Source organism: Ursus americanus, chromosome 5 (genome assembly GCF_024610735.1).
Source record: "Ursus americanus isolate L20-20 chromosome 5, mUrsAme1.1.p, whole genome shotgun sequence".
NCBI classification, from domain to species: domain Eukaryota; kingdom Metazoa; phylum Chordata; class Mammalia; order Carnivora; family Ursidae; genus Ursus; species Ursus americanus.
The window spans coordinates 88,105,217-88,124,278 of record NC_142131.1 but is presented as its reverse complement, the minus strand read 5'-3'; the positions used below and the strand labels follow the sequence as shown (position 1 = coordinate 88,124,278).

At 47.0% G+C, this 19,062-nt stretch overlaps 1 protein-coding gene across 1 annotated transcript; it reads left to right on the top strand.

The window, feature by feature from the left end:
• Window positions 1–7,411: 7,411 nt before the first annotated feature.
• On the top strand, window positions 7,412–16,676 carry PRSS38 (serine protease 38). The gene is made up of 5 exons (XM_087862482.1): window positions 7,412–7,571; window positions 8,066–8,228; window positions 8,757–9,028; window positions 15,873–16,015; window positions 16,422–16,676. Exons 1-5 carry the CDS (start codon window positions 7,412–7,414, stop codon window positions 16,674–16,676), a joined length of 993 nt encoding a protein of 330 aa, XP_087718608.1.
• Window positions 16,677–19,062: the final 2,386 nt, after the last annotated feature.

Here is a 19,062-nt window from a genome sequence, read left to right as displayed (position 1 = left end):
TAGTTTATTGGCATAAAGCTGTTGATAAAAGTTTCTAATAATCCTTCCAATTTCATTGGTGTTGGTTGTGACCTCTCCCTTTTCATTCATAATTTTATTAATTTGGGTCCTTTCTCTATTCTTTTGGACAAGTCTTGCCAGTGGTTTGTCAGTTTTATTCACTCTTTCAAAGAACCAGCTTCTAGTTCTGTTGATCTGCTCTACTGTGCTCCTGGTTTCTAATTCATTGATCTCTGCTCCAATCTTGGTCAACTGCTTTCTCGTGCGTGGATTAGGCCTTTTCCTCTGTTGCCGTTCCAGCTTCTTGAGGTGAGAATATAAAAAGTGCATTTTAGATTTTTCTATTCTTTTGAGTGAGGCTTGGATGGCTATGTATTTCCCCTTAGGTCTGCCTTTGCAGTATCCCATAGGTTTTGAACTGTTGTGTTTTCGTTCTCATTGGTCTCCATAAATTGTTTAAATTGATTTTTGATTTCCTGGTTTATCGAATCATTCTTAAGCAGGATGGTTCTTAGTCTCCAAGTGTTTGAGTTTCTTCCAAATTTTTCCTTGTGGTTGAGTTCCAATTTTGAAGCGTTGTAGTCTGAGAATATGCAGGGAATAATTTCAGTCTTTTGGTATCAGTTGAGACCTGTTTTGTGACCCAGAACATGGTCTATTCTTCAGGATGTTCCATGGGCATTAGAATAGAATGAGTATTCGTTGGTTCTGGGGTGTAGTGTTCTATATAGATCTATGAGGTCCAACTCGTCGAGTATGGCATTTAAAGCCCTTGTTTCTTTGCTGATTTTCCTCTTGGGTCCTCTGTCTATTTCTGATAGTGGAGTGTTGAGGTCCCCTACTATTAATGTATTTTTTATAATGATTTTTTATTATATTATTATTAACGTATTTTTATCTATATGTGTATATATATTCTGGTTAAGAGTTTGCTTGTGTATCTTGCTGCTCCCCTGTTGGGGGCACATATATTTATAATTGTCATATCTACTTGTTGGATACATCCTTTAAGAATATGATAGTGCCCTTCTGTATCTGATAGTGCCCTTCTGTATCTCTAACTATAGTCTTTAGTTTAAAATCCAATCTGTCTGATATTTGAGTTGCTACCCCAGCTTTCTTTTGAGGTCCATTGGCATGAAAGATGGTATTCCATCCTTTTACATTCAGTCTGAATGTATCTTTAGTTTCAAAATGAGTCTCTTGTAGACAACAAATGGATGGGTCATGTCTGTTTATCCAATCTGCAAACCTGTGGCACTTTATGGGAGCATTTAGGCCATTTACATTGAGACTGATTATTGAGAGATATGATTTTAATGATGCCATGTTGCCTGTAAAGTCTTTGTTTCTATAGATTGTGACTTTCTGTTCTTTATCACTCTTGGGACTTTTTACTTTTATAGAACCCCCCTTAATATCTCCTGTAGGGCTGGTTTCGTGGTTATGAAATTGGTCAATGACTGGCGATTCTGGAAGGTCTTTATCTCTCCATCAATTCTGAATGACAGCCTTGCTGGATAAAGGATCCTTGGCTGCATGTTTTTCTTGAAAGAGCTTTAAAAAAGCCCCCCAACCCTTTCTCTCATTCCAGGTCTGTGTAGATAGGTCTGACATAATTCTGATAACTTTGCGTTGGTACGTGAGAAATTTCTTTGCCCTGGCTGCTTTCAATGCTGTATCCTTGGATCTAATATTTGCAAATGCACTATGACATGACGTGGCGTAGGTTTGTCATGGTTGAGCTTGGGAGGGGTCCTCTCTGCCTCTTGGACATGAAAGCTTGTTTCCCTTAGGGAAGTTTTCAGCTACAATTTGTTCAAATATCTCTTCTAGACCTCAGTTTTTCTCCACCCCCTCGGGGATGTTGATGATTCTGACATTGGAACGTTTCATTGAGTCAGTAATCTCCCATAACCTACATTCTTGAGATTGGTTTTTTTTGAGCCAAGTTTCTATTTTAGCTTTCTCTTCTACTAACCCATCCTCCAATTCGCTGATACATTCTTCTGCCTCATTCACCCTGGCTGTTAGAGCCTCTAGTTTTGACTGCATTTGATTCATAGAACTTTTAATTTCTGCCAGATTCACTCTCATTTCCACCCTTAGAGATTCTATATTCTCATTAACATTTTTGTTAATACTTTTTTCAAGTCTACACATCATCTTGACCATTGTTACTCTGAACTCCATTTCTGATAATTTGGTTATATCCATATCCATTAGTTCTGTGGCAGAGGCCACAGACTCATTGTCTTTTCTTTGCTGGGGGGGGGTGGAGATTTCTCCTTCTCGTCATTCTGATGAGGAGAGGTTGTGGGGTTGTCCAGAGCTCAAATTATTGACCAGGACCCAGGCAGTGCGCACTTGTTTTATAGGGACCTTAGAGATGTAGGCTGCTTGATTTTTCAGCCTGCCTTCTGGGAGAGAGGCCTACCGTGCTGATACTCAGGCAACCCTGTTTGGGTAGATTTTCCGTGTCCTCTGGGAGGGGGGATGGTGATGGGCACACTGTGAGCCAGTATTTCCAGGCTTTTGCTCTCTGGCGGCTTTCCCTAGAGGTTTGCTGTGCCTCTTCTGAGAGTCAGAGCAGCAGTGGCCGAATCTCAGCCTCTGTCTCAGAACAGAGGGATCACAGACCGTTCTCCACTGATGTTCTGGCCACTTTAACTCTGCTTCTGTTGGTGCTGCTAAACCCTACAGTGTCCCGGGATGTGTGCCCCACAGCCTGCATCCCAGCCATCACTTCCAGAGCTGGTGTGTCTCTGTCCTTTGTGTTTCTAACACTGCCAGCCACCAGCCACCAGCCGCCCTGGCACTCTCCGGAGCTCCTGGTCTCAGTCTGGTTCCAGTGAGTGCACCGGAAATCCTTTTCATTCTGGTCCCGCAGATTCCCTGGCTCATGGTCTCAGTCTGCCCTGTCGCAGGTGCTGCTCCGTGAGTCTGCCCGCTCCCCCCCCGCCCCCGTGCAGGTGGCTACCGCTTCCCAGCGCCCGAATGCAGCGGCTCCCTCCCCCTTCCGTTTATCTTCTGATATCTGTGCACTGTTTCACGGCTCCCTGCTTTGTACCTCAATACTCATCGCTGGAGATGTTCATTTGTAGAGATCCAGATGTATCTTCCTGCATCTCAGGCTGATTCCATGGATGTTTCGGATGGTCTGGTACCTATCCAGCTCGACTCAGGGGACCAGCTGAAAAAGGGGAACCCTACTCCTCCACCATCTTAACTTCTCCTCTCAAAGACACCAGTTATTTTGGATCAAGGATTCTCCAGTTTGACCTCATTTTAACTTTAATTACATCTGCAATGACCCTATTTCCAAATAAAGTCACATTCTGAGGTACTGGGAGTAGGACCTCAACATATCTGTTGGGCGGACGCAATTCAAACCACAAAGGATGGTAATACTCTCCAAGTCGATCTACAGATACATTGCAGTCTTTATCAAAATTCCAGCTGGGTCTCCTTAGAAATTTACAAGCTGACCTTAAAATTCATGTGAAAAAGGGCTCTACTGGTGTTATTGCAAATAATGAATCATGGAACACTACGTCAAAAACTAATAATGTACTGTATGGTGACTAACATAATATAATAATAAAGAAGAAAAAGGGCTCAGAATAGACAAAACAATCTTGGAAAAGAAAAACAAAGTTGGAGGGTTTAATTTTGTGAGGACAAACTTACTACAAAACTACAGTAATTGAAGCAGTGTGGAATTTGCTTAAGAATAGAAATACACATCAGTAGAATAGAATCAAGAGCCCAGTAATAAACCCTTACTTTTATGGCCAATTGCTTTTTGACAGGGTTCCAAGACAATCAATGAAAAAATTAGTCTTTTCAACAAATGGTGCTGAGAGAACTGTATACCCACAAGCAAAAGAATGAATCTGGACCCCCACCTCACACCATACTGAAATTTAACTCAAAATGGATTATAGGCCTATATATAAGAGCTAAAATTACAAAACAGTTAGAAGAAAATGTAGGAGTAACGTTTCATGACCTTGGATTAAGCAATGATCTCTTGACACCAAAAGTGCAAATGTCAAAAGCAAATAGATACATTGGACTTCTTTAAAGTTAAAAATTTTTGTGTGTCATCGAACACATTCAAAAAGATGCAAAGACAATCTACCTACTGTGAGAAAGTATTTGCAAATCATTGATCTGATGATACCTGTATCAGGAATAAATAAAGAGCTCTTATAACTCAATTACTAAAAAAGAATCACTGTGAAACCAGCACAAATGGAAGAAAATTCAGTGAAGTAGCATACAAAGAGACAATGGCCTTCATAAATAAAACTGTAGCTAGTTAGAAGTTACCAGTATCAGAAACAGAAGAGGGTCATTACTACAGGCACTGAAATGATAAGAAGGGAATGTTTTCTTTTTTTCTTTTTTTTTTAAAGATTTTATTTATTTATGTGACAGAGAGACAGCCAGAGAGAAAGGGAACACAACAGGGGAGAGGAAGAAGCAGGCTCCCAGCAGAGGAGCCCGATGTGGGACTCGATCCCGGAACTCCAGGATCACGCCCTGAGCCAAAGGCAGACGCTTAACAACTGTGCTACCCAGGCGCCCCAAGAAGGGAATGTTTTCTAACAACCTTACAGCCATAAATTCAACAACTCAAATGAAATGGACAATTTCTTTGAAAGGTACAAAGTACCAAAACTCCCTTAAAAAGAAACCAAAAGCTTAAACAGTTCCATAAGTATTACAGATCTTACATTCATAGTTTAAAACCCTCGGAACAGAAATTTTGAGGCCCAGTTTGTTTTACTGGCCATCACATGGATAGATCTCAAATGTATTATGCTAAGTAAGGGAAGTTAGACTTAAAAGACTGTATCTATGACATTCGGGGAAAGACAAAATGTGTGGATGGAAATCTAGATTCGTTATTTCAAGGGATTATGGGCAGAAGGACTCTAAAGGGGCTCAAAGGAACTGGGAAGGCAGTGGACTCTTCTATAGCTTGATTGTGGTGGTAACATGACTGCAAGCATTTGTCAAAACTGGCATGATTGGATAAATTTACTGTGTATAAGTGATACCCTAATAAGAACAGTTTTGATCAGGTGGATGGCAGATGTATAAGTAGTAACTGACCTAACAGAATTGAGTATGCCATGGAGAAAGTGGAAAACACCCTGATCTACAAGAAGGAACCCTCAACAAGAACCAATGTATCTAGATATGACTGTGGGAAGGAATGGTCACCCAGGAATGTTGGGCAGAAACTGAGAAGCAGTCATACCCCTAAGTCATACCCACACTCCATACCTCTGGGCTAATGGACCCCGCAGAAATCTGGGGTTCTGTTTTCTTTGAGAGTAACACAGGCTATCCATAATTGAGGGCTGTGGGTGCCAAAATTAGGTTAGGAGATAGTATATATACTTAATGCAGAATGTTAAGACACAACCACCTTCTACCTGAGTTTCCAGAACGTGCAATAAGATCCCTGCCATTCAGGAAGGAGTTTGGGGTCATCTGGAGAAGCTGACAGGCTTACAGGTAGTGACATCGGTAGCTCCCCATGATTCAACCAACACTGTCCACACCCCAGAGTTTCCAATCACTTTTCATTCCAGCAGTCTTAATTTCAAATGCAAGACAAAAGAATAGCAGACATCAAAGGAAAGCCTCTAACACAGAAATCAAACACCAAATCAATCAAGTGAAAATAGCAGTTTGGAAGAAACTAACTCAGCTGGGAGAAGTTCCTTCAGGTTTAGACAAGAATGATGAACACATTCCATTTGTTCCTCCGCTAGTCACAATACAAGTCACACATCAGAAGATTGTGAAGGGTAGATACTAGATAGGGGCCACAGGATTTGAAGAACAACTCCGTGGGGAGTTCCCTGGGGTTTTTCATTCCTCCCTTGTGTCCAACTTGGGTGTAGAAGCCTGCAATGCCAACACACACACACACACACACACACACACACACACACACACACACAAATAGCCCTAACTAAAGCCACAGAAAAGGGTGGCCCAACACACACACACACACACACACACACACACACACACACACACACACACACAAATAGCCCTAACTAAAGCCACAGAAAAGGGTGGCCCAACATGATGGAAACGTTCTAACCATCCTGCCTATTAAGGCAAACATGAGAAAAGCTGCACCATTCTGTCCCCCAACAGACGGAGGTGGGTGCAGAAGCGGAGTGCATCCCTTGAAGGCCAACTTTCAGCCCCTTTCCCCACAGTAATGTGATCCCTGTGGAGCCTGTTGGCCAAGACGTCTCAACCTCAGCATTACTGACATTTGGGCCTGGAAAATTCTTTGTTCTCAGAGAGCATTCTGTGCATTACAGGATGTTTAGCCACACCCCTGAACAACCCACTAGATGCCAGTATCACAGGCCCCCAATTTTGATCATCCACAATGTATCCAGACATGACCAAGTGTCCGCGGGAATGTCACTCCTGGCTGAGAATCCAGGTGATGTCTCCCACACCCCTCCTGCAGGAAGGACCCTTGGAAAGCTGGACACATGATGAGGCCCTTCTGTCTCCCCATCTGCAGTATGAGGCAGCACTCCTCCCCATCACAAGTCTGCACCAAGGAGGCCAAGGTGGAGTCCTGTCATCTGGGAAACATGCAAGTGGACAGATCAGAATAGCCCTGGGGAGGGAACAACAGCCCACCCAGATGACCCAGGACTTGCATTCTGAGAGACCACCAAGAGCAGGTGCTCAAGGAGGGAAGGGCGCCCAGAGAGGCTGTCGGGAGGGAAGACCACTGCCAGGGGCCAGAGGCCACCAGGAGACCCCCCAGAGCCAGCTCTTTGATGGGGAACAAGGAGCCTGCAAACTGCCAGGGGTGGGGGGGTCCCACATAGTGGGACAGAGGGACAGGGGGGCACTGCCACGTGTCTCAGATGTAGTTGCCCAAATATGTGGTCAGGGTTCCCTCACGTGCTCTTAGGTGCTGTCGCCATTGAGTGCCTGGGGGCTTTCACACCTTGATGCCCTCACTTGTTCCTGGTGTCGCGGGCCCTGCGCAGTCACGCGTTGATGCCCTCACGTATTCCTGGTGTCGCGTGCCCTGCGCAGTCGTGCGTTGATTCCCTCACGTGTTCCTGGTGTCGCGTGCCCTGCGCAGTCGCGCGTTGATGCCCTCACGTGTTCCTGGTGTCGCGTGCCCTGCGCAGTCGCGCATTGATGCACTCACGTGTTCCTGGTGTTGCGTGCCCTGCGCTGTCGCGCGTTGATGCCCTCACGTGTTCCTGGTGTCGCGTGCCCTGCGCTGTCGCACCTTGGTGCCGTCGCGTGTTCCTGGTGCCGCACTTTGGTGCCGTCACACATTGCGTAGCCACACAGGGGCACAAGGCCGGTGGGCTCGCTCCACAGGACCTCCCACCTCATGGCCGCCCTGCTGTCTGGCCCACGCGTGGTGCTTGGAGCGCCACCGCCTGCGGCCCCCTGCCTGCTCCTGCTCCTGCTCCTCCTGCTCCCCGCCCAGGCTGCAGCCGTGGCCCACAGACGCCCCCGGAGCGAGGGCAGAGCTTTGAACTCCGACGTGGGTAGGACCCTTCAGGGCCCAGGTTGACTGTAGTCCTAGTGGCGAGTCCGGAGCTTTTTCCTGGGGTGGAGACCTGCCCTCCCCTCCCCTTCCCTGCCCTTCCCCAGCCCTCCCCTTCCCTCACCAGCTTTCACTCCCCTTCCCTTCCTTGCCCTTTCTGACCCTCCCCTTCCCTGCTTCTCCCCTCCCCTGCCCTACTTTCCTTTTCCCTCCCCTGCCCTTTCTGGCCCTCTCCTTCATTCTCCTCTCCACCCTTCCCTTCCACTCCCCCTCCATTCCCCAGCCCTCCCCAACTTTCCCCTGCTCTCCCTTCCCTTCTTCCCCTTCCCCCTTCCTATCCCTTCCCCTGGCCTCCCCTTCCCCTACCCTCCCTTCCTTTTCCCCCTCCTGCCCTTTCTGACCCTCCCCTTCCCAAGACCTCCTAACCACTCCATGTCTGCACCCAGCCCACTCTGCCACTGCTGCTACTTGTAGGCTCTGTCCCTTTCTCCTCAGCCTGTGGCCATCGTTACATACAGGGGAAGATTGTGGGGGGCATGGATGCCCTGGAGAGGAAGTGGCCATGGCAAGTCAGCGTGCAGTATAGAGGCTTCCACGTCTGTGGAGGGTCCATCATCAATGAGTACTGGATCCTGTCGGCAGCCCACTGCTTCGATAGGTGAGTGGGCAGTGCCAGAAGCCATTCCCTTGGAGGTCCAGAGCCGCTGGACTGACCAGGGGGCTGCATCCGGCTGGGAATTCTCAGGGATGGGGGAGGGTGGGGCCCAGCACACAGCTCCACCCACAGCAGCTTCTCCTTGCACGGGGCTGAGGGCTCCTTAGGGCCATTGGTTCTTTGAGATAGGTGTGGAGACATATCACAGGAAGAGAGGTGAGGAAAGAACTACCTTCACAGGCGGCTCACTGTACATCTGACAAGTCCACCGTCCTGGGCTGTTGGTGACCAGCAGGTCATGATGAGTCCCTGAATCCTCAATTAGCCCGGGTTGGGGTTTCTTTGGGGGAAATTCTGCCAGACAGCCAGGTTCTCAGTGTGCCAGAAACTTGCTTTTCCATATCCTGGCTGAGAGCCTGGAGACTGAGGCCACCATGCTCCAGGCCTCCCTGGGCCTGTGAACGGAGAGTCCCCTTGCTTCCCAGGTGCAAGATGCTCAAGTCACTGTGCCTTTGTTCTCTGTCCCCACAGGGACAAGAGCATTGAAGCTTTTGATATATATGTGGGCCTGGTGGACCTCAGGTTTGCAGGCAGTCACACCCAGTGGTTTGAGGTGAACAAGGTGATCGTGCACCCTACATATGAAGTGTACCACCCTGTTGGAGGTGACATCGCCCTGGTTCAGCTGAAATCTCGCATTGTGTTTTCTGACTCTGTGCTCCCTGTCTGCATCGCACCCCCAGATGTGAACCTTCATAATGTTACTTGCTGGTCTACAGGATGGGGACTCATCTCTCCACAAGGTAAGAGAACTAAGGGGTCAGTTCCTTTATTGGAGCTTGCATAGGACAACAGCTCTGTGTCACTACAGGAAAGAAAGAATTCTGTCAGTTATGGGGGTGCAGGTATCTGGAGGTCGGCATCTGCACCCATCAGTCACTCTGTTTCTTTGTCAGTATGCACCTGGCTGTCTTTGTTGTATACAGAGAAGCAGTTACGTCTACTCTGTGGAATTAATATTTAGTGTACTGAGAACACAAACTTCAAAAGTTTTCTTTAAGATTCTAAATCCAACTGGGAAACCATCTTTTTAAGCATATCTAAAAAATCTATTAGTTATTCTGGTTTTCTCCATAATGACCTCATATTTTCTTTCTAGGTTTATACCTCGTACCTTAGAATATTTATAGCTATTGAAAACATTCTTTTTTATTGTATTTGCTGATCAGTCACAGTTGTTAATTTTTACACATTGACCTTTCCAGCCACCTTTTAATAGCTTGTCAGTGGATTACTTGATTTAAAAAATCATATTTCCTTCAAATAAAAAACTGTTTCATCACTTCTTTTCCCATATTTTATCCTTTATATATATATATATATATATATATATATATATATATATATATATATATAGTTGCCCAAATATGTGGTCAGGGTTCCCTCACGTGCTCTTAGGTGCTGTCGCCATTGAGTGCCTGGGGGCTTTCACACCTTGATGCCCTCACGTGTTCCTGGTGTCGCGTGCCAGGAATATATATATATATATTTTTTTTGATCTTATTGCAATGGTTGAACCTCCAATTAGAAATGATCCTAGGTCTCCTTTTCCTGTTTTTTATTTTAATGAAAATGCTTCTCATGATTTACTATAAGCTTGTGGCCTGTCCTGGAGACTTTAGCTTGATATCTTATACCAGGTTAAGAAAGTTTAATGTCTGATTTATTTAATTAAAGAAATTTATTGAGGTTAGGGTGCTATAAATTCAAATTAGAAAGCTATAACTTTAGGATGTCCAAAGTAATCCTGTGGTAACAAAGAAAATAGCTATAGAATATACACAAAAGGAAATGAAGAAGGAATGTAAACATTTCACTACAAAAAAAAAAATCTTTTAAACACCAAAGAAGATAGAAATGCAGGAAATGAGGGACAAAAAGCTACAGAGCATAAAGAAAAAGAGCACCATGATGGAAGTAAGTCTCTCCTTATCAGTGATTGCTTTAAATGTAAATGGATTAAACTCTCCAATTGAAAGACAGATTGGAAGAATGGATAAAAATACATGATCCAATTCTATGCTGTCTTTTGAGACTCACTTGAGCTCCAAAGGCACAAACAAGTTGAAAATTAAAGGGCAGAAAAAGATATCCATGCGAATAGTGACCAAAAGAGAACAGAGTAGCTATACTAATAATATCAGATAAAATAGACCCTGAAACAAAAAAAAGGTCTACAAGAGACAAAAAAGGACAGTACAGATTAATAAAAGGTTCAATATAGCAAGAAGATACAAAAATTATAAACACTTACACACCTAATGACAAACCATCAAAATTGTGAAGCAACAAATGGCAGAACTGAAGAGAGAAATAAGCAGGTCTACAATAGTGGTTGGGGACTTCAATATGCCTCTCTCAACAATGGACTGAACAACCAGACAGAAGATAAGTAAGGATGGTGCTGGGAAAATTGAACAGCTATATGCAAAAGCATGAAACTTGACCACTCTCTCACACCATACACAGAGATAAACTCCAAATGGTTGAAAGACCTCGATGTGAGACAGGAATCCATCAAAATCATATAGGAGAACATAGGCTGTAACTTCTTTGACATCGGCCACAGCAACCTTTTTCATGACACATCTCCAAAGGCAAGAGAAACAGAAGAAAAAATGAACTTGTGGGACTTCGTCAAGATAAAAAGCTTCTGCACAGCCAAGGAAACAGTCAAAAAAACTAAGAGGCAGCCCATGGAATGGGAGAAGATACTTGCAAATGACACTACAGATAAAAGACTGATATCCAGGATCTACAAAGAGCTTCTCAAACTCAATACACGAGAAACAAATAATCAAATCAAAAAATGGGCAGAAGATATGAACAGACACTTTTCCAATGAAGACATATGAATGGCTAACAGATGCATGAAAAAATGTTCAAAATCATTAGCCATCAGGGAAATTCAAATCAAAACCACATTGACATACCACCTCATGGCAGTTAGAATGGCAAAATTTGACAAGGCAGGAAGCAACAAATGTTGGAGATGATGTGGAGAAAGGGGAACCCTCCTACACTGTTGGTGGGAATGCAAGTTGGTATAGCCACTTTGGAAAACAGTGTGGAGGTACCTTAAAAAGTTAAAAATTGAGCTACTCTATGATCCAGCCATTGCACTACTGGGTATTTACCCCAAAGATACAAACGTAATGAAGAGAAGGGCCATATGCACCCCAATGTTCATAGCAGCAATGTCCACAATAGCTAAATAGCAGAAGATGCCGAGATGCCCTTCAACAGATGACTGGATTAAGAAGATGTGGTCCATATATACAATGGAATATTACTCAGCCATCAGAAAGAACGATTATCCAACGTTTGCAGCAACATGGACGGGACTGAAGGAGATAATGCTAAGTGAAATAAGTCAAGCAGAGAAAGGCAATTATCATATGGTTTCACTCATTTATGGAACATAAGAAATACCAGGAAGATTGGTAGGAGACGGAAGGGAAGAATGAAGGGGGGGTAAACAGAAGGGGGAATGAACCACAAGAGACTATGGACTCTGGGAAACAAACTGAGGGCTTCAGAGGGGAGGGGGAGGGGGGACTGGGATAGGCTGGTGATGTGTAGTAAGGAGGGCACGTATTGCATGGAGCACTGGGTGTTATATGCAACTAATGAATCATGGAACACTACATCAAAAACTAAGGATATACTGTATGGTGACTAACATAACATAATAAAAAATTATTATTAAAAAAGGAAATGAAATAGAAACTCTCTCTTCACAGATGACATAATCATACATATGGAAAATTCCAAGGAAGCCTAAAAACAAATACACAAAACTAACTACTACAGACAAACAATTTCAGCAAAGTTGCAGGGTACAAGATCAACACACACACAGATCAGCTGGGTTTCTGTGTACTTTCAGTGAACAATCACAAGAGGACATTAAGGAAGCTATCCTACATCATCCAAAAGAAAAGCTACCTTTGAGTAAATTAATCCAAGGAGGTGAAAGACCTGTATACCAAACACTACAAAATATTGCCGAGACAGATTTTGAAAGACCTAAATAAATATACATACAGCCCGTGTTTGTAGGCTGGGAGACTTACCAATGCTAGCAGGTCAACACCAGCCAAAGTGACCTGCATGTCCAGGGCAATCTCCATCAGAGTTCCAGTGGCTTTCTGCAGAAATGGAAAAGCTGACCCTCCAGTTACATGGAATTGGAAGGGACCCGGAATAGCCAAAAAAGAAGACCAAAGCTGGACAGACTCATGCTAACCACTTTCAAAACATACTGTGAAGTTACAGTAATCAAAACAATGTGATTCTAGCACAAAGACATGTGTGAGCATGGGTGTGTGTGCGCATGGAGGGTGGGGGGTGGCTGTGACCATATGTGTGTGAGTACACAAGTACGTGTGTGCACACACATGTGGGCTGGTAGGTGTGCATGTACATATGTGTGTGCACATGAGTGTTGTATGTGTGTGTATAACATGCATGTTTGTGGGGGTAAGTGTGCACACGTGTGGGGCAGGTGGTAGTGAGTGTGCACGTGTGCACATGCGTGTAGGTGGTGGGTGTGCACACATGTGTGTGTGAGTTCAGGTGTGAGTGTGTGCATGCCTGTGTGTCTTTTTTTTTTTAATGATTTTTTATTATATTATGTTAGTCACCATACAGTACATCCCCGGTTTTCAATGTAAAGCTCGATGATTCATTAGTTGTGTATAACACCCAGTGCACCATGCAATATGTGCCCTCCTTACTACCCATCACCAGCCTATCCCATTCCCCCACCCCCCTCCCCTCTGTAGCCCTCAGTTTGTTTCTCATAGTCCATAGTCTCTCATGTTTCATTCCCCTTCTGATTACCCCCCCTTTCTTTATCCCTTTTTTCCCCTACTGATCATTCTAGTTCTTATGTTCCATAGATGAGAGAAATCATATGATAGTTGTCTTTCTCTGCTTGACTTATTTCACTTAGCATTATCTCCTCCAGTGCCATCCATGTTGTAGCAAATGTTGAGAACTCGTTCTTTCTGATAGCTGAGTAATATTCCATTGTATATATGGACCACAACTTCTTAATCCAGTCATCTGTTGAAGGGCATCTCAGCTCCTTCCACAATTTAGCTATTGTGCACATTGCTGCTATGAACATTGGGGTGCATATGGCCCTTCTCTTCACTACGTCTGTATCTTTGGGGTAAACACCCAGTAGTGCAATGGCTGGATCATAGGGTAGCTCAATTTTTAACTTTTTAAGGGACCTCCACACTGTTTTCCAGAGTGGCTGTACCAACTTGCATTCCCACCAACAATGTAGGAGGGATCCCCTTTCTCCACATCCTCTCCAACAATTGTTGTTTCTTGCCTTGTCTATTTTTGCCATTCTAACTGGCATAAGGTGGTATCTCAGTGTGGTTTTGATTTGAATTTCCTTGATGGCTAATGATTTTGAACATTTTTTCATGTGTCTGTTAGCCATTTGTATGTTAGCCATGTGTGTGTGAGTTCAGGTGTGAGTGTGTGCATGCCTGTGTGTCTTTTACATTTTTGTTGAATGCCAGACATTACAAGAGAACATTTAGGACTGAAGTCTCTGCACCCCAAATAGACCTGAGGTGGGATGAGGCAGCCTGGTGAAAACTTGAGCTGGGTTGTGGGCCCTGCTGTTGCTGTGGCTGTGTCTGTGCACCAGAGGCTCAGGTCCCCCCGTGGGGGGCTGCTGGCTGAAGGGCTTGGGGTGTTTCTGTGTTCCTGCTACAGCTTTCCCCTCAGCATCTCTGCACACCCATGGCATATTCTTGCCTGCCCTGACACTCGTTGCTAGGCTGGTGTTGGGGGGGCAGGAGCCCTGACTTCCCCTGGTCCAACCTTGGTCTCAGGGCATGCTGTAAGCCCCACTAGAAATGGGCCTCTGCACTCTGCTGCTGCATCTGGGGCAGCTACGCTCCACTCTGGGGCAGGAGTGCCTGGGGCAGGAGTATCTGTTGCCCCTAGCAACTGGTGGAAGGCTCACGCTCTGTGGGAGAAAGGAAGCAAGCTGTGTTCTTGCAGCTCTCCGGGGACAGCTGGCCATCCACTGAACACCTGCATTGAGCCCCTCAATGAGGGGTTCTCTCTCCTACCCCTGCCCTGCCTCCACTATTGCCTCGTGGGCTCCCAGTCGAGACTCAGGGGACAGACCTACCCGTGAATGCAAACCTCCATCTGGTTTCCCAGTCCGCTCCTAAGGAAGTCCTTGAAATCATGGCTGACCTCTTCCCACCCACTTGTACGCTCCACCTCGTCTTTTGTGCTCTGATGCAGGCTCATCACTCTGTTCCTCCGTCCGCCTGGCTCCATGGGACCCTGTCGGCCATGTGAGCATGATGGGTAGATCACACCTCCTGTCCTCTGACTCCACCATTGTCCTGGGTGGTCGGCAGGACTGTCCACTCAGCACTGGCTAGAACTCGGCATCCCAGGCCCCTGTGAACTCTGGGGGCTGCGGAGTCCATGCTGCCACCCTCTGCCAGCCCCGCGCTCCCTGTACCCTCTGCATGCATGGCTCAGGGCCCTCTCTGCCCCCTGGGCCACCTCCTTTCTGGAATGCCCATCTTCTGGTGTCTACCTTGTGGTTCCAGTTGTCTGTGGGCCCCGTCCTGTTGCAGCCTGGGAAGTGCTTCTGCGGGGGAATGGGGTCCCCCAGATCTCACGTCACGTGTTGTGCGTTCCTGGGCCCACAGCCCCACCTGCCTGGTGCCCAGTAAGAAAACAGTAGCCCCTTGTGCACCCATGTCAGCAGTACTTCTGGCAGGAGGGAAGCACACTCTCCGTTACGCTGGGTGGCCACGGTGGAGGCCCCGGGCAGGTGGGCCACAGGATTTCCTGAAGCACTTTACCCAGCAGCCTCTTCCAGCACCGCAGACCCTGGGTTTGTAAACTCTTTTGCTCTGAGTTTCCGTCTGCACTGTCTGCCTGTTGCATGGCATGTCTCTGGACACTACCCTGCCAGTGCAGCCAGCAGTAGCCACAAACACACCTAACTTGTGCTTTCTGTCGTCTTCCCTCCAGATACACATTAGTTAGCTCCAAAACTGACTCCCCAGGTACTCCTTGCCTTTCCCCAAACAAGCACCCCACACCCCTTTGACACCAGGGTCATGTGGGTCTGCAACCGGTGCAAACAGCTCCTCTCCAGCTGAAGCAAGACCAGAACCATGAGACCACTCGCACACTGGCCAGGAGAGCACAGGTTTCTGGGACCAATTACTGTGCCCATCAGGGTAGACCTGGGCACACGGGGTGACATGCAAAACCCAGGCCCAGACTCTTTCTTGCGTGCACTGTCAGCCCCTCATTCAGGGACGAGGCTCACAGAGGCTTCTCTCCCCAGACCTGCTGCAGTGGGAGGGAATGGCTCCTCCAGCTCCTTTGGGGAGAGTCACATGACATTCGTGTCATGTGTCACACTGACACCCGCTGAGAGTCACACTGACACCCACTGACCAAAGTCTGAGGTCCCCCTGCAGAGAGGGAGAGGGAGCCAGGTGGGGGGCAGGGACAAGAGAAGGAGCCTCAGGGTGAGCCTGCTGGGCCTCTCACTGGGCCTGCACTCCTTTCCAACAGGCCACATCCCAGACAAGCTGCAGGAGGCACAAATACCTCTGATCTCATTACCCCTGTGCCAGCTGCTCTACGGACACCTGTCATACATTATGCTGGACATGCTGTGTGCCGGGGACATCAGGAACATGAGGACCGTGTGCGAGGTGCATCCCACTGAGGGGCAGTGGCCAAGCCTAGGCCTTTCAGATGTTTATTTGCGTTAAGCCAGGGGGCACTTCTGGGTGGGTGGTAGTCCTGGATGGCCATCCCCTGCAGGCCTCGGAAGCACATCACCATGTGGCCTTCAGCTGGGTGGGAGAGCCTGGGGTGGCTTATGCGACCACAGTCCATGCCCAGAGCACCATGGGCCCCAGTGCTGCTGGAACAGCCCAGGATTCCACGTCTGCCCGAGGGCCTTGCCTGCTGCTGTCACCCTGTGCCACCCACCGGGTGCAGAGCCTCAGCACTGGCGAGGTGGGGCCGGATGTGAGGCGGTGCCCAGGGCCCCTCTTGTGCAGGAGGCTGAGGCTCTGAACTCCCCACTCATGGGAAACCCCTCTTCTCTTCCAGGGTGACTCTGGGGGTCCGCTCGTCTGTGAATTCAACCATACCTGGTTGCAGGTTGGAGTAGTGAGCTGGGGCCGTGGTTGCACATACCCTTTGTATCCTGCAGTTTATGCACGGGTCTCCTATTTCTCAAAATGGATCCATTATTACATAGAGCACACACCTCTGCCTTCTCAGCCGCTCCCTGCCCTCTCCCTCGTGCTGGGGGCCACCATCAGCATCCCTGTGACCATACTGGCTGTCCTGTCAATGTGGTGAGGGCTGAGGCCCCCATCTTGGCCTCCTCATGCTGCATGCGTCTGTCCCTGTCTGCCTCAGCCCCTCAGGTCTCCTCATATCTGAGCAAGGTGAGGGCCACCAGCCAGGCCCAGATGTGGGGCCAAGTCTCACCACAGAAGTGCAGACCACCTTGGCTCAGTGCTCTGGGCTGAGATTTGGTAAGATATTAAATGTTTACCAAGTGAGCATCCCAGAAGTCCTGCGTCATCTGTCCACCCAGAGCACAGGCTCCCTCACGAAGACGGAGTGTGTCCACTAGCTGGTGCTCAGTGGCCTTGTCAGGGTGACGGGCGGCAGGGTGAGAAGCACAGACCCAGCCATCTAGAAAGGACAGCCACACAAGCATCAGGGTCCAGGTGCAACCAAAGCCAGGCAGAGGGAGGGTCATTGATTTACATGCTCAGACCCGTCAATATCAGAGTTTTTAAATACCTAAAATTCCAGTATGAAAATTGGAAGATGTGAGCTGAGAGTAGGCACACAGAAGGAGCAAAAATATAAAAGCAGAAATCAGTGGGCCAAACACAGGAAGAGACTAACATTCTAAAAGTCTGGTTTTTTTTTTTTAATTAGAAACTAAGAAATCACTAACCTAATAAAGATATAAGATGAGACCAAAAACACACAAAACAAGAGATGGCAAGGGAAAAATATTTATTAAACACAGGCAATTTCAGAAATCATAAGAGATATTGTATAATCCTATGTAAATAAATGTAAAATGAGAAGTTGCACTTTTTAGGAAAACAGTAACTTATCAAAGCTAACCCGCATAGAGATGGAAGGTGTATATAGGCCAGAGTCCAGAGGAGAAATGGAGATTTTTCAGAAAGAACCTCCCCTCCCAGTAGAAGCCCTCGGTTCAGATGGTTTCCCTGGGAACCCGTCAAACCTTCAGCTGCAGGGCCATCCCTGTGCTTCCCATGCAGCCCACACGCAGCCGAGGGAGGGCCTTCCAGACTCACACTAGTGCCGTGTGCAGGAACACATCTGACCACACACAAGCAGCTTATAGCTCAGAAACCCTGGTGAAGGACTAGCAGACAGAATCCAACTCTGTTTTAGGATGGCACGCCGTAAGCAAGTAGGCACTATTCCAGTAACGTGAGGAAACCCATGGATACAATTCACACAGTAGTTAATTCACTAAGGAGAGTAATATTAATGAAGAGGCTTTTAACAAATTCAAAACACACTTTCAAAAAAAAAAAGAGAAAAGATAGCAATCACTGGAGAGTAAGATACACTCCTGCCTCAGCCTAAACGCCACCCTGTCCTTGTGAGGAGGCGCAGAGAGCATTCCTGCTAAGGCTGGGTCGCCGGACATAGTTCCTGTGTCACAGCTGTCAGAAAAGTAGCTGTCCCAGCCGCACAAAAGAACCACCCAGGGAAGCAGGACAGAGCCCTCGAAGCCATCTTGGAAAACAAGACAACAGTGAGAAACTCCCAGAAGTGGTAAGAACATCCAGCAAAGCCACTTGACAAAACATGACAAAAGCAGAGCATATTCCTGCTAGAAGGCATATAGCAGAAGAGAAGACACCTATTATGATAGCAGCAAAGGAGAGAAGATGCCTATGGCCTTAACTAGAAATGTGAAAATCCATATCAAGAAACCTTTAAAATGCTCCTGGGGGAAAAAAAGAAAAAGTAGATTTGAACGAATGTTAACATAGTCTATTTCTTGGGCAGATCAACCCAAGTGTGTGCTCGTGCGTGTGTGCATGTGTCCCTGAGTGTGCATGTGTGTGATGCATGTGTGTGTGCACGTGTGCATGAATTCAGCATGGCCAAATCGAGTTTGTCATGGATGCAGTACACACCCAGACCAAGTAGACTTCATCCCAGGGACTTAAGAATGACTGAACGCTAGAATTCCTTCACTGGTTCAAAACATAATCTCATTCATCCCACATAGCATGCGAGAAATGTTTGCTGCATGCCACTGCATCCCCAGCCTTGCTAGGGCGCAGGAGTGACAAGAGGAAGCAAAGTAGTCTGCCACCAGTGGTGCCACGTTCTGGCGAGATGGGACTGCAGACGGGCCAGAGCATCGCTGTGCCCCATTCCCACCCTGCTCCCGCACTACGCCCTTTCACATGCCCTCGACCCCTTGCAAAGAGCTACAGGCTAGCCATCTGGGCAACTGGGGCCTGCACGGTGCTCGGAGGCGCCGGCCAGAAGCCAGGCTGCAAGAGCGGGGTTTAGGTCAAGGTGGGCGCTCCCCGCGGCCTGGAATGCACCTGATGTTGCAGTGTATATGCCATGAACACACCATGCACACACCTGTCCCCATTTAGACAGAATTGCATAAAACAACCTCACCCGAGTGCCTGTGTTAATTGGGCAGAAGACTCAAAGTCTG